This window comes from Thunnus maccoyii, chromosome 9, assembly GCF_910596095.1.
Source record: "Thunnus maccoyii chromosome 9, fThuMac1.1, whole genome shotgun sequence".
In the NCBI taxonomy this organism is placed as follows: Eukaryota; Metazoa; Chordata; class Actinopteri; order Scombriformes; family Scombridae; genus Thunnus; species Thunnus maccoyii.
Genome location: NC_056541.1, coordinates 8,378,634 through 8,405,195, shown reverse-complemented (window position 1 = coordinate 8,405,195; position 26,562 = coordinate 8,378,634). Strand labels below are relative to the sequence as shown.

At 39.3% G+C, this 26,562-nt stretch overlaps 1 protein-coding gene across 1 annotated transcript; it reads right to left on the bottom strand.

The window, feature by feature from the left end:
- Positions 1-1,097: 1,097 nt before the first annotated feature.
- Positions 1,098-25,302, bottom strand: castor1 (cytosolic arginine sensor for mTORC1 subunit 1). Its single transcript, XM_042422347.1, has 9 exons — positions 24,868-25,302; positions 18,240-18,310; positions 10,985-11,178; positions 10,360-10,495; positions 7,106-7,229; positions 6,664-6,780; positions 5,787-5,869; positions 5,069-5,163; positions 1,098-2,173 (listed from the first exon to the last, which is right to left on the bottom strand). Exons 1-9 carry the CDS (start codon positions 24,978-24,980, stop codon positions 2,102-2,104), a joined length of 1,005 nt encoding a protein of 334 aa, XP_042278281.1. The 5' UTR covers positions 24,981-25,302; the 3' UTR covers positions 1,098-2,101.
- Between the last annotated feature and the right edge of the window lie 1,260 nt (positions 25,303-26,562).

Sequence of the window (26,562 nt, the reverse complement as noted above, 5' to 3'; positions counted from 1 at the left end):
GACTTAAATGCTTAATGAGCATCTGCAGTGTCAGCACAAAATGCAAACTGAAGATAATATCTTGCTAATAAGGTTTACGAACAACAAACACAGAGTAAAAGAAGTCACCCACCAGTGCAAAATACAAAGATAAAGTATAAAACATTAAATTATAATTTCACTATAAACCTTGTATCTTTCAAACATGGGGGGAAACACTAATATGAATGAGTGGGTTTGATATTATCGGGTACATTATCACCTCTTCGTCATTTGTGATACCATCATCATTTTCCACCCGACCACAATTATAAAAATATTCTCTTTCACTGACGATCCCCTCAAAATCTCGCCTACAGTATCCGCTGCCAGTTACACTGGAAAACCTTTGGTTCTTCTGACGTCCTTTTTAAATTTATTTCCAAAAGTTGCTGATGCGGTGGCAAGTATGAAACAGTCCACTATTCTCATCAACATTCTGCTAGCTTCTGCTTAAAAATTTCATTGGTCAATCTTCAAACAGGTGAATGCCCTCTGACACTGTTAATTTTTGAGTTGTAAACACTGGATTGGGTTTTTTCTTACCTTTCTGACAGGAGTTTTTCCAGATCAGGTGCACAGTTTTCCTCATGTACCCCAAGGTCCCATTCTGGTTCCCCTTTTGTTTTGCTGCTGACAGATGATGCTGAAGAAATGTGTCAGGTTTCTTAAATCTTCAGTTGAATCCACCCAAAGAAATCAAGTTATTATTTTTGGCCAGGCCAAAATTTCCAGATTTAAGGAATAACTTATGACATAAGCCCCCTTTTATCTCTTTCTGGGGTGGAGAGAATTACTATTACTTCCATTTAAACAGTGCTTGTTATGCCCCACCCTAACCCACAACTTTGAGGTGGGTGGATGGCTCTTGGAAAATCAATGGTATTAAAATGATAATCATCATCAATCATTTGTTCCTTGCTGTCAAAGCCAGAAATAGTCAGTCATCCTAACTTCATGTATTTGAGTCATGAGTGAGATATGACTGATTTCAAGACGTAATTTTGCCTTTCCCGAGGTAGTCAACATTTGTTTGAATAATCCAACTCACTCATGCCAAGCAGTCAACAAAAAGCCCGTATTTTCAATACTTTTTATTGAATGAAGCAGCACAAAAATTACAAATGTTTACAGCATACTTTTACTTCAAATTGTACAAAATGTAGTTGTACCAAAGAAAACATCTACGTGATAAGCTAATAGCTAAAGTAAAAGTTTATTGTGCAAATAACAAAAAAAAAATAAGACATAGTGTTATTGACCTTGGGTAATGTTATGGTTACAAAATGCTGACCTTTCAAACAACACTTATCAAGCCTACTGTTATGCTTGACAGCATTTGTAGTAGTTTTAATATACTACCTGCACATTCTTTTCAAACCAAAATGTGTGAGCCCTATTGTCAAAAAATAAGTTGCAATCAGTCGCCTTTTGCGTGAAAACTAAAACCTGCCTCACATTTTAAACTTCACACCTTCAGTTTCACAAAAAGTAAAATTAGAATTCTTACGAACGGCCTTTGATGTGAAAGGGCTGATCAGACACGTTATGACATAAACATTACTGGAAGACTGTGTGTTTATAGTACTGGTGAAATGTATGAATATGTTCTGCTGTATGTAGCAAAATCATGTTACAAACAACTCAACTTTTGGCCATACACCACAAAATTAGTCCGACTTTGTGCTTGTGAATTCGAATGTGCAAGTGTGTGTGTGTGTGTGTGTGTGTGTGTGTATGTGTGCGTTTGCGTTAAGGAGTGATTGTGCATTTGGATGTGCACGTGTGAGCCTGCGGGCCCCCTAGGACTCAGTGCATCCTGCCTTGGATAGGTAAGACAGGAGGCCTCACAGACAAACTGTTTGTGCACACCGTAGGGAAGCGCTTCTGGTGTTCATGGCAAGTTCGTATTAGTTAATACTGCTGGCGATGCAGTGCTAGTCTAGGCACAGAGTTAGCCTCCCTTCCTGCTGCCTTGCCACCCCTGGCCACTGGAGCTGGAGTGAAGGAGGGGGGCGGGGGGGGGGGGGGGGGGGGGGGGGCATATTGAGCTGCTCATCCAGCTCAGATGGGACTTCAGATATCAACTGGTGGCTGGTTCTTTCCTCTGATGCTGAAGCATGTCTGTCACACTCACTATATCCTCCTCAGGGACCTAGAAAATAGTACAGAAGCAAAAGTTAAAGCAGTATTCATTGATTTTTGGCCACTTGTGGTAAGCAGATCAAGTTCTAAACACAAAACTAACATATTATGGCCTTATATAGTTAATATGGACAAACAGTATGCAAACAGTGTTATGAACGTGTTAGCAAACAGTTGCCTATTTACACGTCCATCATTTTTTTCCTTTTTCTGAGATTTGAATGCAGTCGAAAGTTTTCGCAACTTGTTTGTTGTGCGGCTTAAGAACTGATAGTCTTTGTTAGAACGTTTCAAGATCAGGTAACTGCCGTACACCTGTTTGTCTGTTCAAGTTGAATGTGAAGCGTAAGTCAAAAATCCGACAAACCAACACACTCAAAACAATAAAATACTGATTTCCGACTGCCAAAATCTCACTATTTAAAATAAACACAGTTCTGTTTTGTGTAGAAGGAACAGTATCCTACAAACAGTAGTTTCTAGGAAATCCATTGGTTTTAACTGGAATTTACACCCAACTTGACTGAAAATAAAACGGTTCTGACTAATTCCTGGAAATATGAACATGTCATTGGCTTCCCATCATCCCATATGCACATGTTCTTTCACATGTTGTAGTGACATAGCTTTGTTCTGCTGTGTGAGAAAATGTCCTCAACTATTTCTGTTATTATGACTACTGAGTCAAGCCCTTTGTAAATGACTTTTCATTCTTCCTCTTTTAGCTGTGCAAGTTTGTCCCAAAAACTTATGTTTAAATTTAACTTATGTTTAAATTTAACTTAAAGTTTAAATGTATTTCTCAGAACTGCGAAAGCAGAAGCACAGCGATGATTTAATTTTTATCAATGGTGGTTGTTATTATCAGGCCTCTCTGTAGTTAAATGTAGGCAGTTTACAACTAAACTAAGCTTAAGGTGAAAAATTTGTGCGTATCACGGGGCTGGACTGGGGGACAGAGCGAGCTCTACAGGAGAGAGCCAGTCGGGGAGCAGAGTCTAAGAGTCCTGCATCACTGCTGCTGCTGTCTTCTGGAAGAATAAAACACCCGATTCTGCTCTGATCCGGAGCAGTTTAACGGCAGTAGGAGTTTGTTTTGTAAAGTTTTGAGATTAAGTGGATTCATCTTCAATTTCGCTTCCTAGCTACCTAGCTAACACCCGAGTCACACACCACCTCAGCTGCTGTCAATATTAAACATCTTAAATGCCAGTGAGTTTATATAATTTTAAAGTTACACAGTGAGTAGATATATATATATATGTCTTGCGGACAGACCTGACAAAGGATGAATTCAGACTTTTTACAAATCGACATTATGATGTAGTTATTTCGGCATCCTTTTGATCCATTTATAGCATAATCTATGTTTATTTACACTCAAACCTGCTGTTCTGAACAGGGCTGTTTAGACAGGATGAGAAGGCTGCTGTGATGCTTGATCCTTGTGGTATCTTGACCAAAGCATGTCTGATACATTTTTATTAAAACTCCATGGCACTGTGTTAACGTGTGGAAAAGGGGTATAATATGGCCCCTTTAATGACATCCTGGGTGGTGTAATACAATTATGAAAGTGAGTTACACATTCATCTCCGAAACATTTAGACAGTTGCCCAAAAAAGCAGTAGTGTAAAAAAAAAAAAAAACAAAACAAAAAACAAAAAAAAAACGGATGAATGAATGGATGTGAAATACCCAATGATTCAACATCATGACTAAATTTAACTTTGTTCATCTTTTATTTTATTCATCTTTACTCAGTGTCTGGTGATGAGGACGGATTGAACAGACTATAATCAGACTATAAGGTTATTCCAATACGTCACATTGTGATGCAAAGAGATGGAGATCAGATAGTCTATGATAAGTTTCTGGGTAACAGCGAACACATTACCTTTATAAACATTTCTTGGTAATTTTCAAGATAACACACATGGCAGGGGTTACTGACTAAGTTGGCAGAGAGATACAGATACAGATATATTTATCAAAACAGTCATTTTGTGCTAAATAGGAAGTACCAACCAATACTAAGATAATAAAACCACACAAAAACTGCTGTGTTTCAGTATCACATATGTTGTAAATTTGTAAATTTTTGCACACCACAAAAACACTGACATGGCTTTACCAAGTTAGTTTAATTGCTTCTCTTAGCCTATGTTTTAAAAATGCTTATACTAACCTAATACATAATAACATCTGGGAGAAGACTACGATGAAGAAGTCTTCATTTTTGCCTAAGCTTTTGAACAAATCTTCTCTATTCTGTAAAAACATTGTAGTAACCAGATTACAAACGACAAATGTATCTTGACACATCAACAGAAGGGTTACACACCGAGTTGGACATCAAATTAAAGGGCAAATGTATGACTCAAACAAGCATGTTTTAGACAAAGAGTCAAAACACATTGATAGAAATGCTTTTTAAAAAATAATCTTGTCAGGTCAAGATATCAGGGTGTAGTCATAAATGCTGTATAAATTCATACCTGCATCATATGATTATTAAAATCACATACTTGCACAGTTATGCATTCATAACGTACGCCTTATACTATTTGTATCAAATCTACAGACAAACTCGGATCAGTAAAAACACCCTTAAAATGAATTTCAATCCCCTGCTTTGACATTCTTGCTGAATAAACCTCAGAGGAGTGCTGCTGATGTGACATAAACTCTGTCTTAACCTCATGTGGGAGTTAATTTTAGGCAGATAAAGTCTGAGATAAATATCTGAGTTAGGTGTAATACATTTTAGAGTCACAAATATACGCATCGAGTTGCAAGTTTAGACTAATTTTAATTTTGGTGCACTGACGTTAGGATGCGTCACTATTCCACTGATAGCCGCCGGTTATCTACAAGTGCAATGTCATGAAGATGTGAGACTCACCAGAGCATGGTCGAAGCTGAAGGTGCTTATGTAATAGGCGGAAATGTCACTGTCGGCGAGAGGCTGAGATATCTGGGCAACAATCCCACATTCATCTGAACAAAGAAAGAGTGGAGGAGAAATACACTGAAATTACACACACACCTCTGAATCAAGAATCACAATCATTTGCTCATCTTGTGTTCCGCCTTTTATATAACTCTGCATCAATTCAAGAGTCAACATGCATGTGAATTAACTATGCTATAAACTACAAAAAAGTAAGAAAATTGAAATGACTATGAAACATTTTTTTGCTTGTACTGCGACAAAAAAAAAAAAAAAATCACAAAAAAATAAATACAACTGCAATTACATCGCAGAAAAATTGAAACTTGTAAAACTATATTTTTAGAGGCTTTTTGAAGTCCAACTGACACATTGAGGAATTTGATTTCACATAGCGTTTCAGTCACACGTTACAGTGTTTCAAACTGCTGGTCTGCCCGTTTTAATCTCACGAAGACGGTTAATCACATCAAGGGTTTTATAGATGATAAATAGGCGCTGAAGAAGACTCTGAATCTGTTTTGTGTCACCAGAAGTTAACCTATAAAGATTTCTGATCTGATTAGTGGCACCAGTCTGACATCAAAGGACCCGAACAGAAGTACGACCCCCGTACAGTATATAGAGTAAACTACCACATTTTGAGGCCTTTAAAAGGAAGTGGTCTTACCAAAGCCCAGTGGTTGACCCCCTATCCGCACCATCCTCCACAGCTCTCCAGAGGAGCTGGTGAAGAGAAGATCAGCAGGAAACCTAAAACACAGAGATCAACCCCTGATTTCCAAGCAACCTAGTGCACCCGTTCACAACCGTATGTGACAGACAGGGAAAAACCCTCTTACAGTATTTGCATAAGCCTGCAAATGCAAAGATGATGGAACAGCATGACCCCCACAAAGCACTAACCCACCAAAAACAGGATGAAAGTTAATTTTAGTCAATTGTAGTAAATGTAAAACTATTCTGTTTAAATAGAACTTAAAAAAAAAAAAAAGTTTTCAACTCTGTACTGCTTTTGACATGGAGCTGAACAGTTCAGTGATCATACACCTGATTATGATCATGTGTTTTTACAATCTTCCAACTTCCAAAACTAGCTTCAGTAACAGCTACTTAGGTTTATTATGGTTCACACAACTTGCTTTGCTAAATCAATCTTCGTAAACTAACACCTGATAATGCCAACAACCATGCGTTTGGTAATGTTATGACTATTATGGCTAAATACAATTAACTGTGGCATCATCTTGTGGCGCTACAGTCATGCCACTACAATCTGTGGTATCAAGCATTCGCTTTTTTTTTTTTTTTTTTACTCAGACATCCTTAATGCACAGGAAGTTCTTTTCTGGATATTTGTCATCACTCGCACACTTGATTTGCCCTGATACTGATCCAGGATAAAGGCTGGATTACAACATTCACTCTACCATGGGAGATAACAAGTTATCTGAAATAGATACAGTACATCCTTCACATATAAGCATCTTCACTAATGTGTCAGATGTGGTCTGGGTCAGTGTGAGAAAGTCGGTTAGAATCCTTACTGTCTCTGAGCCTCGGTGTCCATCACCAGTGAGATGTAACCATCGATGAGGGAGAAGGAGAAAAACTTGACGCAGTCCAGGTCCTGGTTAGGAGATGACTGCACATCCTCTTTGGGACTAGAGAGACAGAAACACATTCGGTAAGACTCAAGAATAATTCTTGAGAATAGGAACTAGAACTGAGAATTTAAAGCGCAATTTTCACACTTCCACTTCCATGTGGAGCTTATAAGTGTAATTTAGTGAATTTAAAAATAGTATCAATAATGAAAAACTCATATTAAAATCGTATTAGTGCAGATCAACTGATGTGTAATAATTTCCTGTGTTGATATCTGCCGTGTAAAAACCATCACAAACAAATGAGCTGCTGTCTAGTCTGGGTCATGTGCTGCCATCTTGTGTTTCAAACAAGAACTGCAGTGGTGCGAGGAAACGTCACCTGCTGGAATAGAAGAGGACGTCAATTAGTGTGGTGGCGATAGATGGCAGGGTGTCCGGGTCCAGAGACATGACACAGAATTGGTTCTGGGGGATCAGCACTGGGTGAACTGTAGGCTGGATGGCTGGGAGGAGAAAGGACAGTGTTGGTTTGTGGGAACAGCTCAACTACCATAAAAAACAAATAGAAGTACTGTACATATGTTATAACACTACATTTTTCTTGTATTTCTCTATTAAAAAAATATCTTTTCAGGCATTTTTTAAAAATGTACCGCCCAGACGTACTTCTTAGTGCAGCTGAAGATCCCCATATTTTCTGATATTACAAGTCATGTGCCCAATTTAACTCATACAGGAGAACTTTACTTTACTTTAAAGGATAGGTTCAGTTTTTTTTGTCTTAAAACAATAGTCAGGCATTTAAAAGTTTATCTGAAGATAATATGAGACTTCAGCAGTGTTAGTTAGTCAAATAAAATGGATATGTTCCACAGTTGTTAGTTAGTTAGTTAAAAAAAATCCCTCTTTGTGTCTCAATGGACAGTGTTCTCCTGTTCAGCTGCAGCGGAAGGACCTTAACAAAAGAGGAAATGTGGCTCTAAAAAGAGTAACTTGAGAAGATATTGACCTGATTTGATTAATTTGGATGGCTGAAGCCTTATACCTTCAAATAAACTTTTAAATACATTTTTGCACACATGGAGGGATATGGATTTTGTCCCCCACCTCTTATATATTGAAAGTGCATTATGAAGGGATCTCTTGATGGTCAGTACGAACAGAATTACAGCAAGAAAAAAACATGTGTCAAAGTTCATTTGGGCACCTGACTATTGTTTTAGGACAGACCGGAGAAACTGTGAACCTATCCTTTAAAAAAAGGACAGAGGCATTGTTGCAGTTGCAAGTTTTTGGCTTTATCTATGATGGTTTTAAAGTAAAACTGAAATCTTGAAACTGAACAATTTTTTATGTAAATTTACTCATATTTGTGGATCTCCTTGCATTTTAACTGACTGCACAGTTTTACAAGTTAAGTTTTATGTAAAGCATATTTTGTGGTTGAATTTGGCTAGTTAAATTGTAAATAAAAGTCTAGTCAGTGCATTTAAATTGCATTTGACAATTAATATCCATGTTTCATAATTAAATGAATCATTGAGTCTTAAAAAGAGGTTCAATTAGCAAGGTTTGTACCATATTCTCACTGATAATACCCCTCCTGCTCTATTGTTGCCTTCCAAGTTTATGCAACTTTATTTTAAATCTTCAGTCTTGCAGATGAAACTAGTGAAACCTATGTTGCATTTAGGTCACAACTGTGCCCACATGTCATGTTGGAGATGCAGAGATATGGAAGACTCTGAAAGGGTGGACACACTTTGCAGGATGATTGCAAGTACCGCTCTCATTGTACAGCATGTTCTGTACTTCGTGGTGATGTAAAAATAACTTCCTGTAAAAGGACAAACTAACTGCAGTTTAAACATTTGTTTATGTTTGAAAGCTTCTGTGGACCCGGCCTGTTTCATTGTTTCATTATTTCATTATATGTCATGCATTGCAAAGTTTGTTTAAGTAGGCAAACACTGGCTTTGTTAAGTACAGCAGGTGTCCTTGTCCAGTGGTTCCTCTTGCTATAAATACATATTTCATTTCACTCTTCATTATGCCCGTCAGGGCTGATTGTTGGAAAAAGCCGAGCTGAAATATTAATTAACCACTTACAGGCACACTTGTTAAAGTAACTTTATACTTTTTATGTACTTGGTACGTTTTGGTCATTTAACATCAGTAATTCTATGTTACGCAGGTATATTTTGTAGACTTTGAGACTGCATTAAAGTTTGCTTTGAACCTCTTTTCTCTTATCAGGGTTACTCTGAAAAAAAGGCACTTAAGTCTTCCAAGTTTCATGTCAACTTTTGACAGATAGGCCTAATAACTGTTCCCGATAGCCTCTTATTTCTTACATACTGCAACACTGTGGCAGCACTGCTGAGTTGGAAAACAGTAACATCAAAGAAGAACAGTGTTCTCAGCGCTCACACAAGCTGCATTAATGAATCAATAGGCTGAATCTCTTGTTTATGTCTGCAGCTTGATTACAGAGCATGAGTTGAGGCGACAGAATCCTGCTGCTTATTTTACACAGAATGCACAACATGGCTTAGCTTTCCCTAGCTGCTCACATGCTGTTCACTTTTTGCGACATGCGTTTTGATTGGGTTTTTTTTTTTTATCTTAAAGCAGGTGAATTTGAAATTTGGGGGGACTTGACTGACGTTTTGATGAATGGGATTTAATTTGCTTGCTGCATGTAGAATCATACTTTCTGTGGGAAAAAAACACATGCGTGGCAGTAATGTTTCTTACAACTTAAAACTGTCTCATGCACAGTTTTGTTTCTAAAGTGGTTTATTAAACAGCTTTTATTTTCTTGTGCATTTGAAATGATAAGTAAATGTGAATTTTATCACAATGCTGACTTAATGGTGCCCTGTGGACTTTTCTTATAAACAAACTTTCTGTTTACATTCAGTGTCACTCACCAAAACCCACTGTGTATCCTTAAGGTCTAACAAATGTGCATTTATTCCTCATAAAACAGTTGCGTAACCACTACATGTAGATTAGTGAAACAGAGCGAAAGCATTGGCAAGAATATGTATTGCATCAGCCATGTCCTCACGTGCACACAAGACAGACAACAGGGACCAATTCATGAAAAACATTGCCCCATAGCGCTACAAGTGGTCAAAAACTCCACAGGGTACCTTTAAGAAGGCAGCAGCAGTTGTGCATCTAATACTGTATTATTTAATAAATGTATACACAAAATATTCATATTTAAGCCATAATGTTGGTGCCTTATATTCAAAATCGAGCTGTGTAGTGTTACAGAAAGGTAACCCCTACCTTTTTAGGCACAGTGCCAGTCATCTACAGGAAAATGACTCATATTCTTTATCAGAAATGACAGCATCTAAAACTGTCAGGTCTCTTATTGCGTAAGGTGGGATGTATGCGTGACAAATTTCTCAAGAAAATGTTTTTTTTTTTTTTACTTTTGTCTTCAGATGAGCTGTTTTTGCACATTTACTTGCGTTGTTTTCAACGTAAGTCATCTCACCTCTACACACTGTCACAAGTCTAATTTAAGCCACATGATGTTATTTTAAATGTGTAAGATTTACCAAAAATACCAAAAGACGTAAGTGAATTCATACTGAACAGGACCGTGACCTCTACCTTCTTTGCCGTTCTTCTGGAGGCCGTTGGCAACATCCTGACAGTGCACTGGGACAGACTCTCCTCCCACCTCTCTGTAGATATTAAACTCCTCTTCCAGAGTGGTCACGACTATAGACAAGTCTTTCTCTCTCACCTACGCACACACACACAAAAAGTGGGACATAAGTATTGATGGGAAGACTGCTTACTTTTTCATACTGGAACTCACACAACATGCCGACCATTAATATACTTGCTGACACAAACGTCTGTCAAGGTGTTATTTATTTTTGCCCACTTAACACTTTTCCATGTAATACATCAACTAACTTTTAGTGCTCTCAGCTCTGTCGGGTATTAATTCCTTATCTACAAAATTGGTGAGTGGACAAAACGCAGAGAGTGTGGCTTCCTTTGTCTGGCAGTGCTCAGTAGGTAAAAGGCTTCTTTGTGAGATTAGAGTTCAAGAGTTTTACTACATTTAGAGAGTTTGAGAAATTGCTCCATATATCTCTTAATTATACAACAGTGAATAGCTTAGAGTGCCTCCTCCATTTTTATAAAGATACTTGTCAGTACTGATTAGACCGGAGTGGAATAAAGTGTTCTAAAAAGTAAAATCCATAAAATAGATGGGACTCACCAGGATGAAGTCGGTTTGATAAGTGGAGAGCATAAAGACAGAGACATGTTGCTGAGCCAGCGGGGCGATGACCGACTTTGCGATCTTGGTTACGCCCACAGCCTGTGAGCTGCTGGAGGCGTTGCCGTTGGAGACGACATTGAGGGGCAGCCAGATGGAGCTTTCTACCTGGAGGTGCTCGGAGGGCTGGAGCTCTGGATGGGGTCAGGGAGAGGAAGGATGGTCAGTCAGTCAGTCAGCATATGCACAGTATGAATGTCTATATGCTTATGTGGAAAAAAAATTGTCTGGGTGTCTGTATTAGAACTGGGATAAATATTTGACTTGATTTGAAAAGGTTTCTTTTAGACATCTAGGTTAAAATTACTGTTCCAACAGCATTTCAGTGACTGCATTTCAATGTGCAGATGCAAAATGTAGTCATTTAGATACTGTTGAGGGAACGGTTATATGTAACCTAGATGTCTTAACTTTTTAACCAAATTTAGCCCAGTTTTAAAAGGGGCAATCCACTCCATTTTTTTGCACTTAGAAGCCAGTTTACTCTTCATGGCCTGTACTAGTCAGTATCCAAAAAACGCAACATAATGTCCTCTGTGACTCTGGAAGGAGCTTTCCAAAGTCTCATAGATGGGGCATTTCACAGACATGGAGGTCAGGGACTAAAAGTCAGGATATAGTGGCCTTTTTTTAATGTATCTCTTGCAAGTCTCATAATTTTATGGAAGTGCAACTATTTTGTTGGGGTACCCCTTTATCTTAGAGGTCCAGATGTTGTTTGACGTGCAAATCACCAAATCAGTAGTTGCTGGATATATTTATTCCACCTGCCTCACATAATAAAATAAGCACTTCAGAAAACAAAGGGATGTCCCCATGAGGAGGAGCTCACTGTATTGATTGATACAGAATACCTGAAACTGCTAAATACATGAGGATGTAAAAAATATGTATTACATTGTTGGTTAAACTTAAAATGTAGTTTGATGCAAATAAATTGTTCACTTTGAGTAAAACCAAATTTATGGTTTTTGGGAATCAAAAAAAGGAGGATGATGTCATAATACCTACAGATGGAGTTTATACAGAATCCATCCAGTATCTGAAATCTATATTTGGAGTAGAATCATAGACCGTAAGCTTTCTTGGAAACCTCACGTAGCTTATAAAAAAGACAAAAGTTGCCAAACAAAGCAAAGTATATGTTGGATTATAAGACACTTCAAATGTTGTATTTGTGAAGAGGTGTGGAGCAGCTTATATATATTATAAATAAGGTGGACTGATTCAAGGGAACAAACTAAAAGACTGTTTATCAAGACAAGAGTAATGAAACTGAAATATTTTGTTGAATATAAAACTTTGTTAGTTATGTATACAGCCAAAAGCAGATTATTGCCTGTAAATATACAAGACTGGTTTGTTTAACAAACAGTTGATTATGATCACAAGGAAATTTCCTTTTAAAACTTAGTATGCACGTACTACATTCAAGCAGTTGTGTAATTTCAGTGTGTGGAGTCAAAACTGTGGATGGGGAATCATTTCAAAATTCATATATTACCATGAACTCTTGTTCATTTTAAGAAAATGTATACAGACCAAGTCATTGGACAATATGAGCTTAGCGAGCAGTGTGCATGTTTTAGTCTTCTGCTATTGGTTGTTTGGTTGGAAGTGTTGGCAGATGCATCTATGGTAGAACATTTATGTTACTTGTTTTGAGAAGGGGGCGGGCAGGTAATAAAGAAGATTTTACTTCTCCCTGCTCTGTTTTAATGATAGAATGTGTACAGTGCATTTGCAGATTATATTTTGTGTAAAAAAACAAAATAAATGAATGAATGAAAAAAGACTTTAAAAATCAACACTACGTACATTGCCAGTAGCAAGTTTACATTATGCGAGTATCAATGCCAAACAAGACAACAGAACTGCAAAGAAGCCAAATCATCTGTGCCAGAATTGCAGTGTCAAAGGTTAAAAAAATAAAATAAAAAATTGCAAAATGATTAATTTATATCTTTATACATTTATCAAGCGGAACGCCCTTGATAAAAGCCTGAAAGACTTTGTTAAACACAGACAAAACCGCACAAGTGAAGAGGAAGCTGAAATCAACCAAGATGTGACAGATGCACCGTATAAAGGGGGCTGTCACATTGCCACACTTCTGGTTCAAAGCAAAAGGAGCTTTTAAACTGATTATGTAACTTCAAAGTCAAAGCCCCTTTTCATGAAGTGTTTACAATGTTTTGTTTAACACCTGCACCTAATCACAACTTTATAGGTAATATATTGTGATATAAGTGTGATGTACCTTCATGTTGATAAAGGTGTAAACTATAAGTCGGCTTTAAGTGACTGCTTCCTGTTGTTTACTGCTCAGTATAACGCACACTCACTTCCTCTCGCCCCAGCCCCTGTTTCTTCCTTTGGCGTGGAGACCTAAAACGTCCCTGCTATTTATATCGCACAGCGTCACGGGTAAAAGTTATGCCCAGGAGAGTCCTACAGCACCTACACCACCACAACGTGCCAGGACGTGGAGTGTGACCTGATAGTGGTGCATTAGTGTGCGCACACACATACGCGTGGCTCCTAGTAGGTGGTAAGGGGGGAGGGGTTAAAAGTCAAAGTTCATACAGTGGTCAGACATGGTGGTAACATCCTGAGTCTCTGAGCCAAAATGGAAAAGCAGGATATTTCACTCTTCGTCCCAAAACAAGACCCGGGTTGAAGCTGGCAGCTACCTTGGAAACAGGTGTCTATCCAGGAAGTAAACAAGAAGCTGGAAGGATGTGATACTAGGGTGATAACTTAGAGACACCAGAAAATTTTATCAGTGTCCCTTACAGAGGACTGTGACAATAACTACATTACTGCAACACCGCAGTCATGTGATGCCTACCGCAGGGCTGAACTTGTTACCGTCATCACCGCAAAATATTTGTATTTCAATTTTTTTTGTTGTTGGTGAAAGTTACAGGAAACGGAAAGGTCCGTGAACCCGCCACAGTCGCCGGTTGCGTGATATTCACAGTAGCTGGCATTGGGTCTCTGCAATCGTCCTAACTGGCAGCACGTGCCTAGTTACAAACATTCAGAGGTGCACGACCGAGTGCCACGACAACTTGTGAAGCCTTTGCATTCGACACAAAAGATTCAAAGGTATCACTTTTGGCGTGCGCACCTTCGTGCCAGGGACAGTGCGTTGAGCATAAACCTAGCTTAACTAGATGTGTGCTGCATTTTTCATTTCAAGATGGACATGTTCAAAGGACGACAGACCGAGAAAGTAAACAAAGACTGGAAATGGTAATAAAGAAGATGCCATTTATTTAGTGGAGCTTTATCTCACTTCCATACTATATATACAGTATCATATCTACTGCTTAGAATTAGTAGAATGAGTGCCATATCAGTATTCGTTTCACAATCATGACGCATTCACTGTTTTATATCAGTTACCATTACTCATTTCACTAACATGGTGTATTCACTGTTTTATATTCATTTTCATTTCTGGTTTTGGTTTGACTTTGTTCTGCGGGGGTTAATCAATTGTTACAAACCTGAGTAACTGGCAGTGTGCTTTGTTTGCCTTATCATATGGTGTTTTATGGGGCAGCCTCATTATAATTACAGTTTTCTTTATTAGATGGGACGGGATGCGCACAAGTGGCACCACTGAGTTCCGGTAACACTCGTTGACTTCTTGCCTATTCACAGAATATTTTGTTTGTACGCCCCCTGGAGTTTTGGAGAATACTGCAACGTACAATGCGTTGAACATAAACACCTCTGTGCACGTGGTGTCTCATGTGAGTAGAAACAAGTCTTGAGTGTGGATGGGCTCTCTCTAAAGGTACCCACACATGATCTGCAATAAAACCGCTCTATGCTGGCTGTGCCATTGTTTTCTTATGGGGAGAGTGGTGGCCCCCAGCTAGGTGGATGTACTTTCCTTGGCGTGGCATACCATTCAAAGTTCAAATTATTTCAACTTTGATCTTGGTTGCCATGGTTCCCCAAATTCTATAACACAACATTGAAAACATACCACAATCTCGCCACAAAAAATAATGCATAGCTCAAATGCATCATACACAAAACGGTCTGCGACTGCAACTGATGGTATCTAGAGAAACTAAATGTTCTCCCTGCCAAACTGCTGGAATATGTTGCTTTTTCAGTGTAGTAAGAAAAAATCCATACCGTCACAGCCTTACTCTTACATAACAAGTCTAAATGATAGATACATTAATAGCTTCCTAGCTCTTCATACACTGCTCGACTGCAGAGCGAAGAACTTCTAAATATTGAGTAGGAGGGAAAGGTTCCCTTGTTCGGTTGAGATGCATCTTCATTTAAAGTCTTGGAAACCTTCAGAGGAGACACAAAACTTTTTGTTATGGTCCATTCCATGAACTAAAAACATTACCAAATGGTGTCTTCCTTCTGCAGTGAATACTTCTTTTTCTTTTGCTTTACTCCCCTTCAAAAGGCCACTGTTCTGGTTGGCACAATTTGTCACAGAAGCCCCTTGTGGCTTTGCTACACCAGCTTTCACCTCTTAAAATAGGCACTCAGTTAGAAGGAGAGTGAAGGAGACAGAGAGAGAAACGGAGCACCCAGAGGCAATATATGCCTTTAACAACTACATCTGTGTAAAAGGACTAGATGAAAATGGCTGGATGGTAAAAGGATGAGACTATAAAATGTACACAGATGGATAGATTGCTGACTGTCTCAAGAGTGTAAAGGGGGGAGAGAAGGGTGAGTTCTACAGGCAACACTGATAGAAACTAACAAATATTTCAATCATTAAATAATCGATCCATTATCTTTCTGACTGGTCTGATGGTTCACAATATACTAACAATTTCAAAAATATTGGCAAATATCCAAAGTGCCTTTTGCATAGGTGACGCTATTAAGAGGCTTGGGGAAGCTTAGTTTTCCCAAAATTATCACTGAAAAAGTTGAACCGTCAACAAAAACATTTTTTTTTTTTGGTCAGCAACTACTGGCGAACAGGCTGAGCCTTATCTAAATTTACTGCTGGCTATTGGGCATCCTACACTGCATACTGTTTAAGTTAAAATAATGAAAACGCCTGTCAGCAGTTCAGCGGCTGAAAAGACAGCAACACGTCATGTAGCCCCCAAGTTAGCGTCAACCTGACCGGGCTCATTTAAGGCGGACTGACAATTAAGTGGCGGCTGTGGCTCATGAGGTAGAGCGGTGTCCACTAAACAAACGCTAATGTTTCGATCCCCGACTCCTCCTGTCCACATGTCGAAGTGTCTTCGGGCAAGTTACTGAACCCCAAATTGCTCCTGATGGTTGTGCCAGCAATCTGCGTGGTAGCTTGCCACCATCAGTGTGTGAGTGTGTGTATGAATGGGTGAGTGAGCAGCAGAAACATTGTAAAGCACTTTGGATAAAAGCGCTATATAGGCAGCAATTTACCATTTAAGGTAGACCAGCTGTTCTCATTTTAGTTTTCAGTGACAATCTCAGCCACCCACACCATTGCTGACTTTCAGCCTTCCAAAGCATGATGTCCTAGCACTGCTTATGTATATTTGTGATTTGACACTAACTTGTGCACTCAAGTGCAACTCGAACTTTCTACACAAAAGAAAAGACGCAAAACTGTTTTCCCCTAAAATCTGTACTTGACCTTTATAAGTTGGAGGCCCTGAATAGCAGCATGAGCTAAACTGCATACAGATAGCACTCACATCCACCACCTTCCTCTGTCTGTGATATTTTACATCAAAGGGATGAGAGGGATAACAGGTCTAATGGTGAGTTAGGGCTAGGCAGTATGGACAAAATCAAATAACACAATATTTTTGACCAAATACCTCAATTGCGACAATACTGTAGGGATGACCATTGGTGCTTTTACAAACTATTTACACAATGAGATTTCTTATAAATAATCATCAGTAATGTGGATATAATGACTCACTGGGTAAATGCAAATAATAAAAACAGCTAGAACAGTCTGGTAAGTTCAGAAAATGACATCACTTTACTGTAATGCAGCCTTTAAAATCAGGAAAAGACAACACTTATGCCGAATCGCGATATTATGATATCCAAAATCTATCAATATAATATCGATATACTGCCCAGCCCTAAGGTGAGTCCAGTTTTCTTTGGACAGAATGCTCACTCACTGGTGTTAAAGAGTAATTTCCGGTTTCCCATGTATATCACCAGAAAAACACCAGAGGTAATTTAATCAAACAGGTTAAATCTCTCATTGAGGATAGATTCAAAGCTTTCAGTGCTCTCGCCTGTGTGTGTACACCCATCCTACCTCGTGAAGTCTGTGAGGGGAAAGAGGAAGAAATTAAGTTAACAATAGTCTGTCCCATCCTGTTACCCAATTCAAGACTAGTTTTAACCATGTTTTGAGTATGTACAATAGTGTGTTCACACAGAAAAATGACTGGGTGAACAAAGTTGTGGTTTGATAATGTGAAAGAAAATTGAATAATAGGTTATCATTTTATAAATCTTTTGTATATATGTTACAAATGTTTTCAAACTAAAGAGTCAATGTAATTGTCATTTTGGGGATACATGTTGGTGAAGAAATCCTACTCCTGGGCTAGTTGAACTCTTGACCCTGTTTCTATCTGAGGATTGCTTGCTGACCTCTGGGGTTAGCTAGAGATATCTTTGTCTTAAGCCTACTGTTTTAGAGACCATACTTGTTTGTAAGAAGGTGTAGCGGTTTGTGGAAGTGTCCATTTATGGACCAGACTGTTTTTAGCTTTGCTTCTGGAGAGGTATAAAGCTGTCTAGTTTGGTTTCACAATCTTTAGAGAAAGGGCCAGCTGAACAACATACTTTCTCTCCAAAAATACAAGATGATTGTATTTTTGTTTGTGTTTGGACATTTGTATAATTGTTACTGATGATGTGATGGATTGTACAGTGTCTACAACTGCTTCAACAAGTAACAATGTTTAATGCTTTCTTTATGTCTCCATGCGCCTCTTTCTGAAAGAAAATTCCCACAACAATAACATATTGCATGATTTTCTGTTCGTACAAAGTTGTATACACGCTGCCACACAGTTTACTATGAAGATTCATACATAGTGTACACTTTGCAGTGTACAGTGGCCAGTTGGGACATGGACATAGTGTTGTGATGGCAATCACAGTTTAGGAGGACAAACCCCTGCCTAACAGTGATGAAAGATATGTGTGCACATGGGTGTTTTACCTTTGAATCCTTCCTCATCAAGGACGACTGTGTAGTTCTCTGGCGTCTCTGTCAAGCTGAAAAACTTGCATCTGAAACAGGAGAGGAAGCACAGATGGAGGGAGGCAAATGAGAGAACATGAAAGCAGGAGATAAGGAAGAGAGAGGAAGGAGAAAGAGAGAGGAAGAACAGTGTTACTCATTTGCATTCAACAAAAAGGTTCAGATTTTCATAATAACAGTTACCAGGAATCAAGTAAACGGGGGTTCTCTGAAATGTGCACAGGGTTCCGTGCTGGCTGTCACTCAATTACCACAAGCACAAGCTCAGCATTATGCCAGCATCTATCCTTTGTCTATAGCAAATGGTGGGTAACAAACCAAAGTGGGGCACTGCTTCAGTTAGGAAAACCGGGCAACACCACTCTAAATGTGATGAGACATGAGCCCCTGAATTCCCTTGGATGGGCATTTTCATCTATAATGAAAAACAAGTTTATAACTTGCTCACATGTCTATGCACAGATACTACTGTGGTCTGCATTTTGCAGGCTTTGAGTCTGTGATCTTTAAAATGTTACCTTTCGTGGTTTTCCTCTAACTTGTTCTAAAAAGAGAGCTACTTGGGTTAAATATTTGAAAAGGGCAGTTTTTGCCAGCTGATATGTACCTTTGGGGTTAAAAATTTACAAAGATAACAGAAGGGAAGATCACCCTTCTTAATTGGATCTCAGAATTTCTCTCTACAAAACAGAACCCTTATATCAGATTATTATAATTTACTGTACTTTCTCTCTTTGGATAGTTGTTATATTTGCATCTTCATCAGGCTTGGAGCCAAAAGCATTTTCTTTCAAAGGCTGTTTCTCGGTCTGGCAGCAGTGTTCAGTTCCATTGAATGTTGCCTTTGTGAAATGTTGAAAAAGGGTAGCAGGACAGCAGGGGTAAAAAGGGAAAAAAAAGTAAATAGGCCCATGGGATTTGGTATGGTTTGAGGAGAGAACCGGGCAGTGAAGCACAGATTTTCATTTATCATATCAGCTTTTGAGGCCAACACACTTCAATACTATGTCCAAGTTTCTGGACATGAAAATTCTTCTTGTTTTACATCCAAAGATGTATCTTTAGTAGTGTAGCAGCAAAAACAAGGCAGCTGGAATATATTGATATATTAGGTGAGCTGCAGATTACTGTGTAAACCAGGAGCCAGACTTGCTCTGTCACTTTCTAAGCAGGTTTCCTACCACTGTCAAGACTCTTGTTAGAAAATAATATAGTTGGACGTTTGAAGTCGATGCTAGATGATGGGAGTACTTCCAAGACTTGGATGGGCATGAAATTCTCACAGTTTAAGCATCAGTATAAAGGATGAGCAACTGCATCCTTTGATAAAAAATTTAAACATACAAGCCTGCATATAGCCTATAAAAACATAGGGAGAAAAGTAAACTGCAACTCCCAAGCGAGCACTTTGGTAAGAAGCATTCAACTGCTGAAATTAAAATTCTATTGTGTGTTGCTATCAACAAGCTGAAGCTAAAGATTACACTTTGTAGAAACCTGATAAAACATTTAGAAGTTTAAAAGAGGTTCACTTTTGGATTCTGGTTGAATTCTGAATGAATTTAGCTAGGGCTGTGTGATATGATGATAAATATCCTGTGACGAGAGAAAATGTCTATCATTTCATATTATGCTCTATTGTTTATATCGTGACGCAAATCACACTCTTTACGGCAATATTTTTTGTCATTTGGAGTCTGTCCATCTTTTGCGTGGATTACAGTGATAAATTACTCTTCTTGGCTTTTTACTTGCAAAGCTTTTGCAATTACGGAAATATAACGAGTTTAGTTGTCGTCAACTCTAGACACGGACCAAGTATTTATTCATTGAATTAAAATGTGCTATACAGGGATAGGTGTCTTTATCAGGGTATGAAATGACCTAGGCTATATCAGGATATGAGATTTTCGTCATATCGCCCAGCCCTAAATTTAGCAACTATGGCCCACATTGGGAGCAAGCTCTGATCCACTATGGCAGTAGTGGCTGGGGTTCATCATGTGTAGGGTACTGTAATATTCAGAGCCTAGTGCAGCTTCAAAGGCAAATATCTGACTTTTCTTTGGATATCCATCTCAGTAAAGTTGTAAAAGACGGAATTAAAGCTTTCAGAGGGGATGTCCACCAAGTATTGTGTGCAAGCATCTTACAAACTACCTACATTTGTTGCTTAAAGCAAAAAAGAAAACATCTGACTTGCAGTTAACTTGTTCAAGTTCAGATAACTCCATTGCTACATGGATGACCTCTCCTTGTTTTCTTTGAATCCCTAAAAAGGAAGTACAACATATTCCTGTTTTCTTAAAATGTCTCACTGGAGGTACACCTTCCTCTTCCTCTGCTTATCAGTCAGCTGAGGCTATTACAGTAGAAGCCTGAGTGAGACCGCCAAACCCTTGACTCAGCAAAATGTAATCCCTGCCATGGGATGGGACAATCACCCCACAGAGAGACAAAGAGAGAACACTGTAACACCAGCAACCAGCTGTGCTAGCAAGCTCAGCCACCCCATTGTGTTATAATACCCCCCTCATTTCCCGTTGACCTTTCACCTTCCCTTGCTTGCAGTTTCCTGCAGGTAGTGCATGCCAAGCATCTATCTTGCAAGTGACAACGACCAGGTGCTTTATCTCGGAGCTTGGAGCTTTTTATCGCATATGGTGTGTTTGTGGAGAGGACAGTGCAGGCTTAGGTTTTGTTACACCTGCAAGTAAACCACCACATTGGTTGTATGCTGTCAAGCAGCTTGAGGGAAATGCAACTGTCAGAGAACTGTACTTGTTTGATTTCCTGTTTGTGAGCTACATATAAGACAGAAAAGAGGCCTCACCGAAGTATCAGTTCATTTTAAATACTGACAAGCACAAAAGAAAATTCATTTGCCAAATATTCTCTTTGCAAATGCTATTCAGCCCACTTCATAACTCTAACAGGCTAAAGAAGATTGCTTTTACCTACAACTGCTACACCCGTGGATTTTTTTATGAAATGAACAGAAACTAAAACTTGATACGTCTAACTGCAGAAATGCAAAATCAATTTACTTCCTTTACCGGAAATTAAATGAGTGTAGTCTTCTCTTGTAACAAAAACAACACACTGAGATGCACGACTAAGTAGAGTAAATGCAGATAAAAGGTTTTAAGGACAGTTTTTTATCCAAGTCTATATGAATAACATGCCACAATGCAAACATGCCATATGTAGTTATTGGTTGCTGTAATCATTCCTCTTCTTCATACTGTTGAGTATCCACAAAATCCACAAGCCTCATATTAGTTTCAGCTGAACTTGAACTTGGAAGAGTCCTGGATTTTTTCCTCGCCCCTATTCCACACGACGGTCAACAGAAAATTAAACATCCTTCATAATCATTGAATCAACATTTTATCAAGCACAATTACAGAGTATTCACCAGCTACAGCTTCTCTAATGTGAGGTTTTGCTGCTTTTCCTGATTTTATATCACTGTAAGTTAAATATCTTCCCTCAAATCTTCAGTTTTGGACTGTTAGATGAGCAAAACAAGTAATTTGAAGACACTACCTTGGGCTCTGGGAACTTGCCAAGGGCATTTTTCTATACTGTCCAACATTTTATTTACTGAATGATTCATTGAGTAATCAAATATGAATCAATATTGGCAGCCTTACATGTTTGTACAGCACTTTTTTAACAACGGCCTAGCCTGTGTTATCACTGGCGATAAAGAAAAACAAGCTCCTTCTATTGAAGCATGAAGGAACATGAAGAGAAGGAGTTGGAAAATAACCAAAAGAGAAGCAACAGGTAGTGAGGAAGCAGTGGAGGGGGGGGGGAGGGAGAGATGAAAACCAAGCACACAGAAGTCTGGACTTTGATCCAGCTGGACAAAGCAACGGGTGGTAGCGGCAGTGAGGGGTGGTGGTGGTGGTGGTGGTGGTGGAGTGTCTGCAACTGATGCTCCAGCTGAGGAAACATGATAAGAGCGAAGCAAAGTGATGTTGTTGCAAGTGTGAGCAGTGAGCCTCGAGCGATCTTGGGACCATCGTCAGTAGATGAACAAACTGTCTGCTACCTTCGCAGCTTGCTACAAACCGACCTATAGCTCTCTCACAGGCGCCTCTTTTTTCAGAACAATGGGGAAGGTTTTTTTTTTTTTTTATTCAAATCCCAGCTTGTTATTAGAAGAAGGGGGCAGCCTTGTGTAAACGAGGGGAGCGAGAGCCCCAACCTTGACAGATCACTGAGGCAGACAAGTGGAAAACTCCCTACTGGGTTTCTGGCTCAGTTGAGGCATTGTTCCAACCCATGCTCTCGTTAGTGAGCCGCTGAGGAGAAAAAAAAAAAAAAAGAGGACTGTGTGGAGCCTGCAGGGTTGCATCCACGGTACAGTGGGACTGATATATCGGGCTGATACTGGGCTTTGATCGTTACCACACCCACAGACTGCAAACAACAGCACAAGACTAGAAACTCCTAACATCTATCAGTATTTTTCAGCCCATCGTGTGATGATATATTTTCATCCTCGGGTTTAGTGTGACACATCTACTGAAGATACAAGTCCTGACCCTGAATCAAATGTCCTCACTTTTGAGAATATTTGACTTTTCTCATAGCTTTACATTTAGATGACCTTTAGTCTGAATACGGACCAACACTGCTGACCTTTACAGATTAACAGTGTAGCTAACAGTAGGCATGCTGTGCCTCATCAAAGAAAGGTCTTCATTTCCTGATAAGGCGAAGACAGTCTTCTGAGCACTGTCTTCCTCTGAGATACAGATGTCTCACGCTTATTACTTTAGTTGTGTTGATGATGTTGGAGGAAAATCTACCTTTTAACAATTTGGGATAATCCTGGCTTCTAAAAAAAGTGATTCCCTCCTTAAAATTCTGCTCAGGATTGCTTTTGAATCACTTTGTGCTCATTCTCTGGGAGTTGTTCTCTAATGAATAGCTGGGGCCTGAAAAGGGGGGGAGATGGCTAAAACCAACCCAGGCAATCGGGCTTGTTTTTGCTCCACGATTGTTTTGGGTTGCCATGAACTCAAACTTCTGCACCACTCCCCATTCTGCATCGCCTATAGTTTGACCAATCCCTGCTACAGAAAAAGAACAGGAAAAACTAAGCAAAACACGTCCACGCCACAGTATGATAACACAACTCCAAAGCATGCACGACAACACGCTGAAAAACAGACAGGCCTGCTAATCCGAGAAGTGAAGCCTGCATGCTTTTTCTAGTTCGTTCTGGGTTCAGCCTATTTTCTTTTCAGACGCTGCACGCTTAACAGAGCCTGTTAGAATTATCATGTAGGCTCATACCTTTGAAATGAAATAAATTACAGACTGACTGTGGATCTAAAGGCAGTTTTGCGATCATTGAGGATTACTCATTATGAACCTGTCAGCCTGTACTATAGGTACTGATGCAATTGTGTATTATTCACGGTGACAAGTTGTTTACTTAGTGGTGTCTAAGGTGGTGCAAGTCATCATGACACCGTGTAACCGGTATGGACATGTAAAAATACTGTATTGCCCAATGCTGTGAGACAGATGAGTGCTGATAGGTGCGGCTAGGTGTGAACAGATGTGAAGCATCTGACAGAAGAACATATATTTAAATCATTTTGTCAGTTTTAAGTGACAAAATACAGACATGTTTTCCAGGGTCACGGCCCACGCATGCAGACATGGGGCAAGTGCTGCTGCCTGGTAAACTGATTATTGAAGGGCTGCTCTGTAGCTGATACATGTAGGATGCTTACGATAAGCAAATCCTCGAGGACACAGCGTGATATCTGTGCTTCAGACGTCACAGAGCACAAAGGCGATCAGGAGGAGGAAAATCTCCCCTGATATTTGCTTACAACTTATTTCTAACTTGACATGGTAGCAGTAGCTGAGCCACTGCCCGGGCCTTCATCACAGGGCAGCTTGAAGACAGATGTTGAGCTCTTCTTCTAGCCATGCATATGTGGGGCAGCCAGAGAGCAATAAACAATTACATAACAATAGGAGGATATCCAGGGATTAACTGAAATCTGGTACTAAATTCCGACATGAAATCCGGTCAACTTGCAAGCTAGATGTTTGCTTTGGATGGAAGAGGGCAAGTTTGTGCTGGAGAAAAGAGTGAAAGGGCACTTCATACTTTATAAGCTTTTTGATTAATGCTGACCTGATCCTGTTTGATGATGGAAGCAACATGCATACATTTTCCTGACTACAAAACAAATGCATTTGAACATATAGACTGTGTTGACTAAACTGCTGCAGATTTTTGTGCAACCTAGTTTATTGGGAAACATAATGGATGCAATCATATCTTCATTGTTTGATTGTATTCCCCAAGCATTTAGACTCATATGCAGATTCCCTGATGTTTTCATATCTGTCATAAACTACTTTAATTCCTTTCAGCTACATACATTGCCTTTAATTCATGGTGGCAGAGTCGGGCATGCACAGGCAAACAACCAAATAGTGGCTCAACCACCCAGTGAATGAAGAGGCGCTGTAGGTAATCTCATACATCCGACTGATTCATACCGAGCAAGACAAACATCTGACCCCGACCAATGAGGTTTCTTACCGTGTCCTGTTCCGGAGGAATATCAGTTTTATCAGGGGGTGTGTGAAATTCACCAGCCCATTCTTGGATATGCTGGTGACCCGTAGCCTGTGGTCCAATATGTGCAAGTCCATATTCTCGGTTGCGAGCCGTGCAGTCTCCTGTGTATGTGCATGCGGTGGAGAAAACGCCTTCCTAGCTGAGTGATTGCATTCAAATGTTAATTATAGGCTTGGATGATGAGCATTACAGACGACACAAACAACCGCGTCCCGCCGTGCTCGTCTCGCAAAACGAAAAACATCCGACGCAATCCGACTCCGGTCTTGCTGAACCACTGTATATTCAAATAAAAAGGGACAGCCTCAGAAAATGACACGCCTCCCCCTCTTAAAGCTACAGGCGTATGATGTTAAATGTCTCATACATGTGGTTGTGGTGGTGAGGTGTAAAGGCGCCAGCAAGCAAAAAAAAAAATCAAGTTCCGGTGTTGCACCGTATTTGGTGACCCATCACTGACCTGTAGTGTTGGAGGAAGTACTCAGATCCTTTATTTAAGTAAAAGCATCAATACCACAATGTAAAAATACTCCATTATAAGTAAAATTCCTGCATTTAAGATCCTAACTAAAGTATTATGTAAAAAGTACTGATATATTATTATAAAATTAGTACTTTTACATTAGTACTTTAAGTAAATTTAGCTGGTAATACTTCTGTACCTTTACTCACGTAGGATTTTAAATGCAGGGTTTTTTCCTGTAATTAAGTGTTTTTACATTGTAGTATTGATATTTTTACTTAGGTAAAAGGATCTGAGTACTTCTTCCAACACTGCAGGTCACAGAATCCGATGGGTCACCAAATATAGTGTAACACCGAACAAATGAAAGTCGGACAAAAAAATGACTGAATGGTTTGAAGCTCTCATGGTAGCACTTGTTCAACTTTTGATGCTATAAATAACATACAATGATATGTTGGAGCTATATTTGTATGTCTACTTGCAACCCATTGACACAGGGATAAAATCTGAGTTGTGAACAGTTTTTTTAGGCTGAAAAGTAAAATTATGCAACATTTAACTAGAAAAAGGGAAACATTTGAAGACTAATTTTATCCCTTGTGGGGGTCCTGCCCTCCGGGTTGGGAACCACAGCTTAGACAATAGTGAGCTTCAAACTTTTTGGAAACAGTTTGGGGAAGGCCCTTTCCTGTTTCAACATGACAACAATAAAAAAATGTTTTCCCAGTATGATGTGGAAGAACTTGACTGACCTGCACAGGGCCTTGATCTCGACCTCAACCAGCAGCTTTGGGATGAACTTCAAGCCAGGCCTTATCACTCTACATCAGTGCCTGACCTCTGATGCTCATGTAGATGAATTGGAAGAAATCCCTGCAGCCAGGTTCCAAAATAATGTGGAAAATATTCCCAGAAGCTTTTATAGCAGTATATTAAAGCGCACGGTTTTGTCATGAGACGTTCAGAAATATGGGTTTAATGTTTCGACGCGAACATATTTACACAGAACAGATATAAAACAGAATCTCAGCTCATGTTGCATGTGTTTTCTTGTCTTTGAAGGACACACAGACCTAAACTGCACTTCCCACATACCACTTGTTCTAGTCAGTCAAATGAATGTCCTATGACGTTTATCATATTTTCTTGTTGTTATCAGTTTGAGCACTTCACAGTTTGACTATCACGTG

What these genes read in the sequence shown, in the direction of transcription:
- castor1 (XM_042422347.1), bottom strand. Translation starts at nt 24,980, where the DNA reads ATGGACTTGCACATATTGGACCACAGGCTACGGGTCACCAGCATATCC. An exon ending in GTCCTCTTCTATTCCAGCAG is followed by an intron (nt 6,781 to 7,105) that starts GTGACGTTTCCT and finishes CTGTCTCTCTAG; the next exon opens with TCCCAAAGAGGATGTGCAGT. An exon ending in TCAGCTTCGACCATGCTCTG is followed by an intron (nt 2,174 to 5,068) that starts GTGAGTCTCACA and finishes ACTATTTTCTAG; the next exon opens with GTCCCTGAGGAGGATATAGT.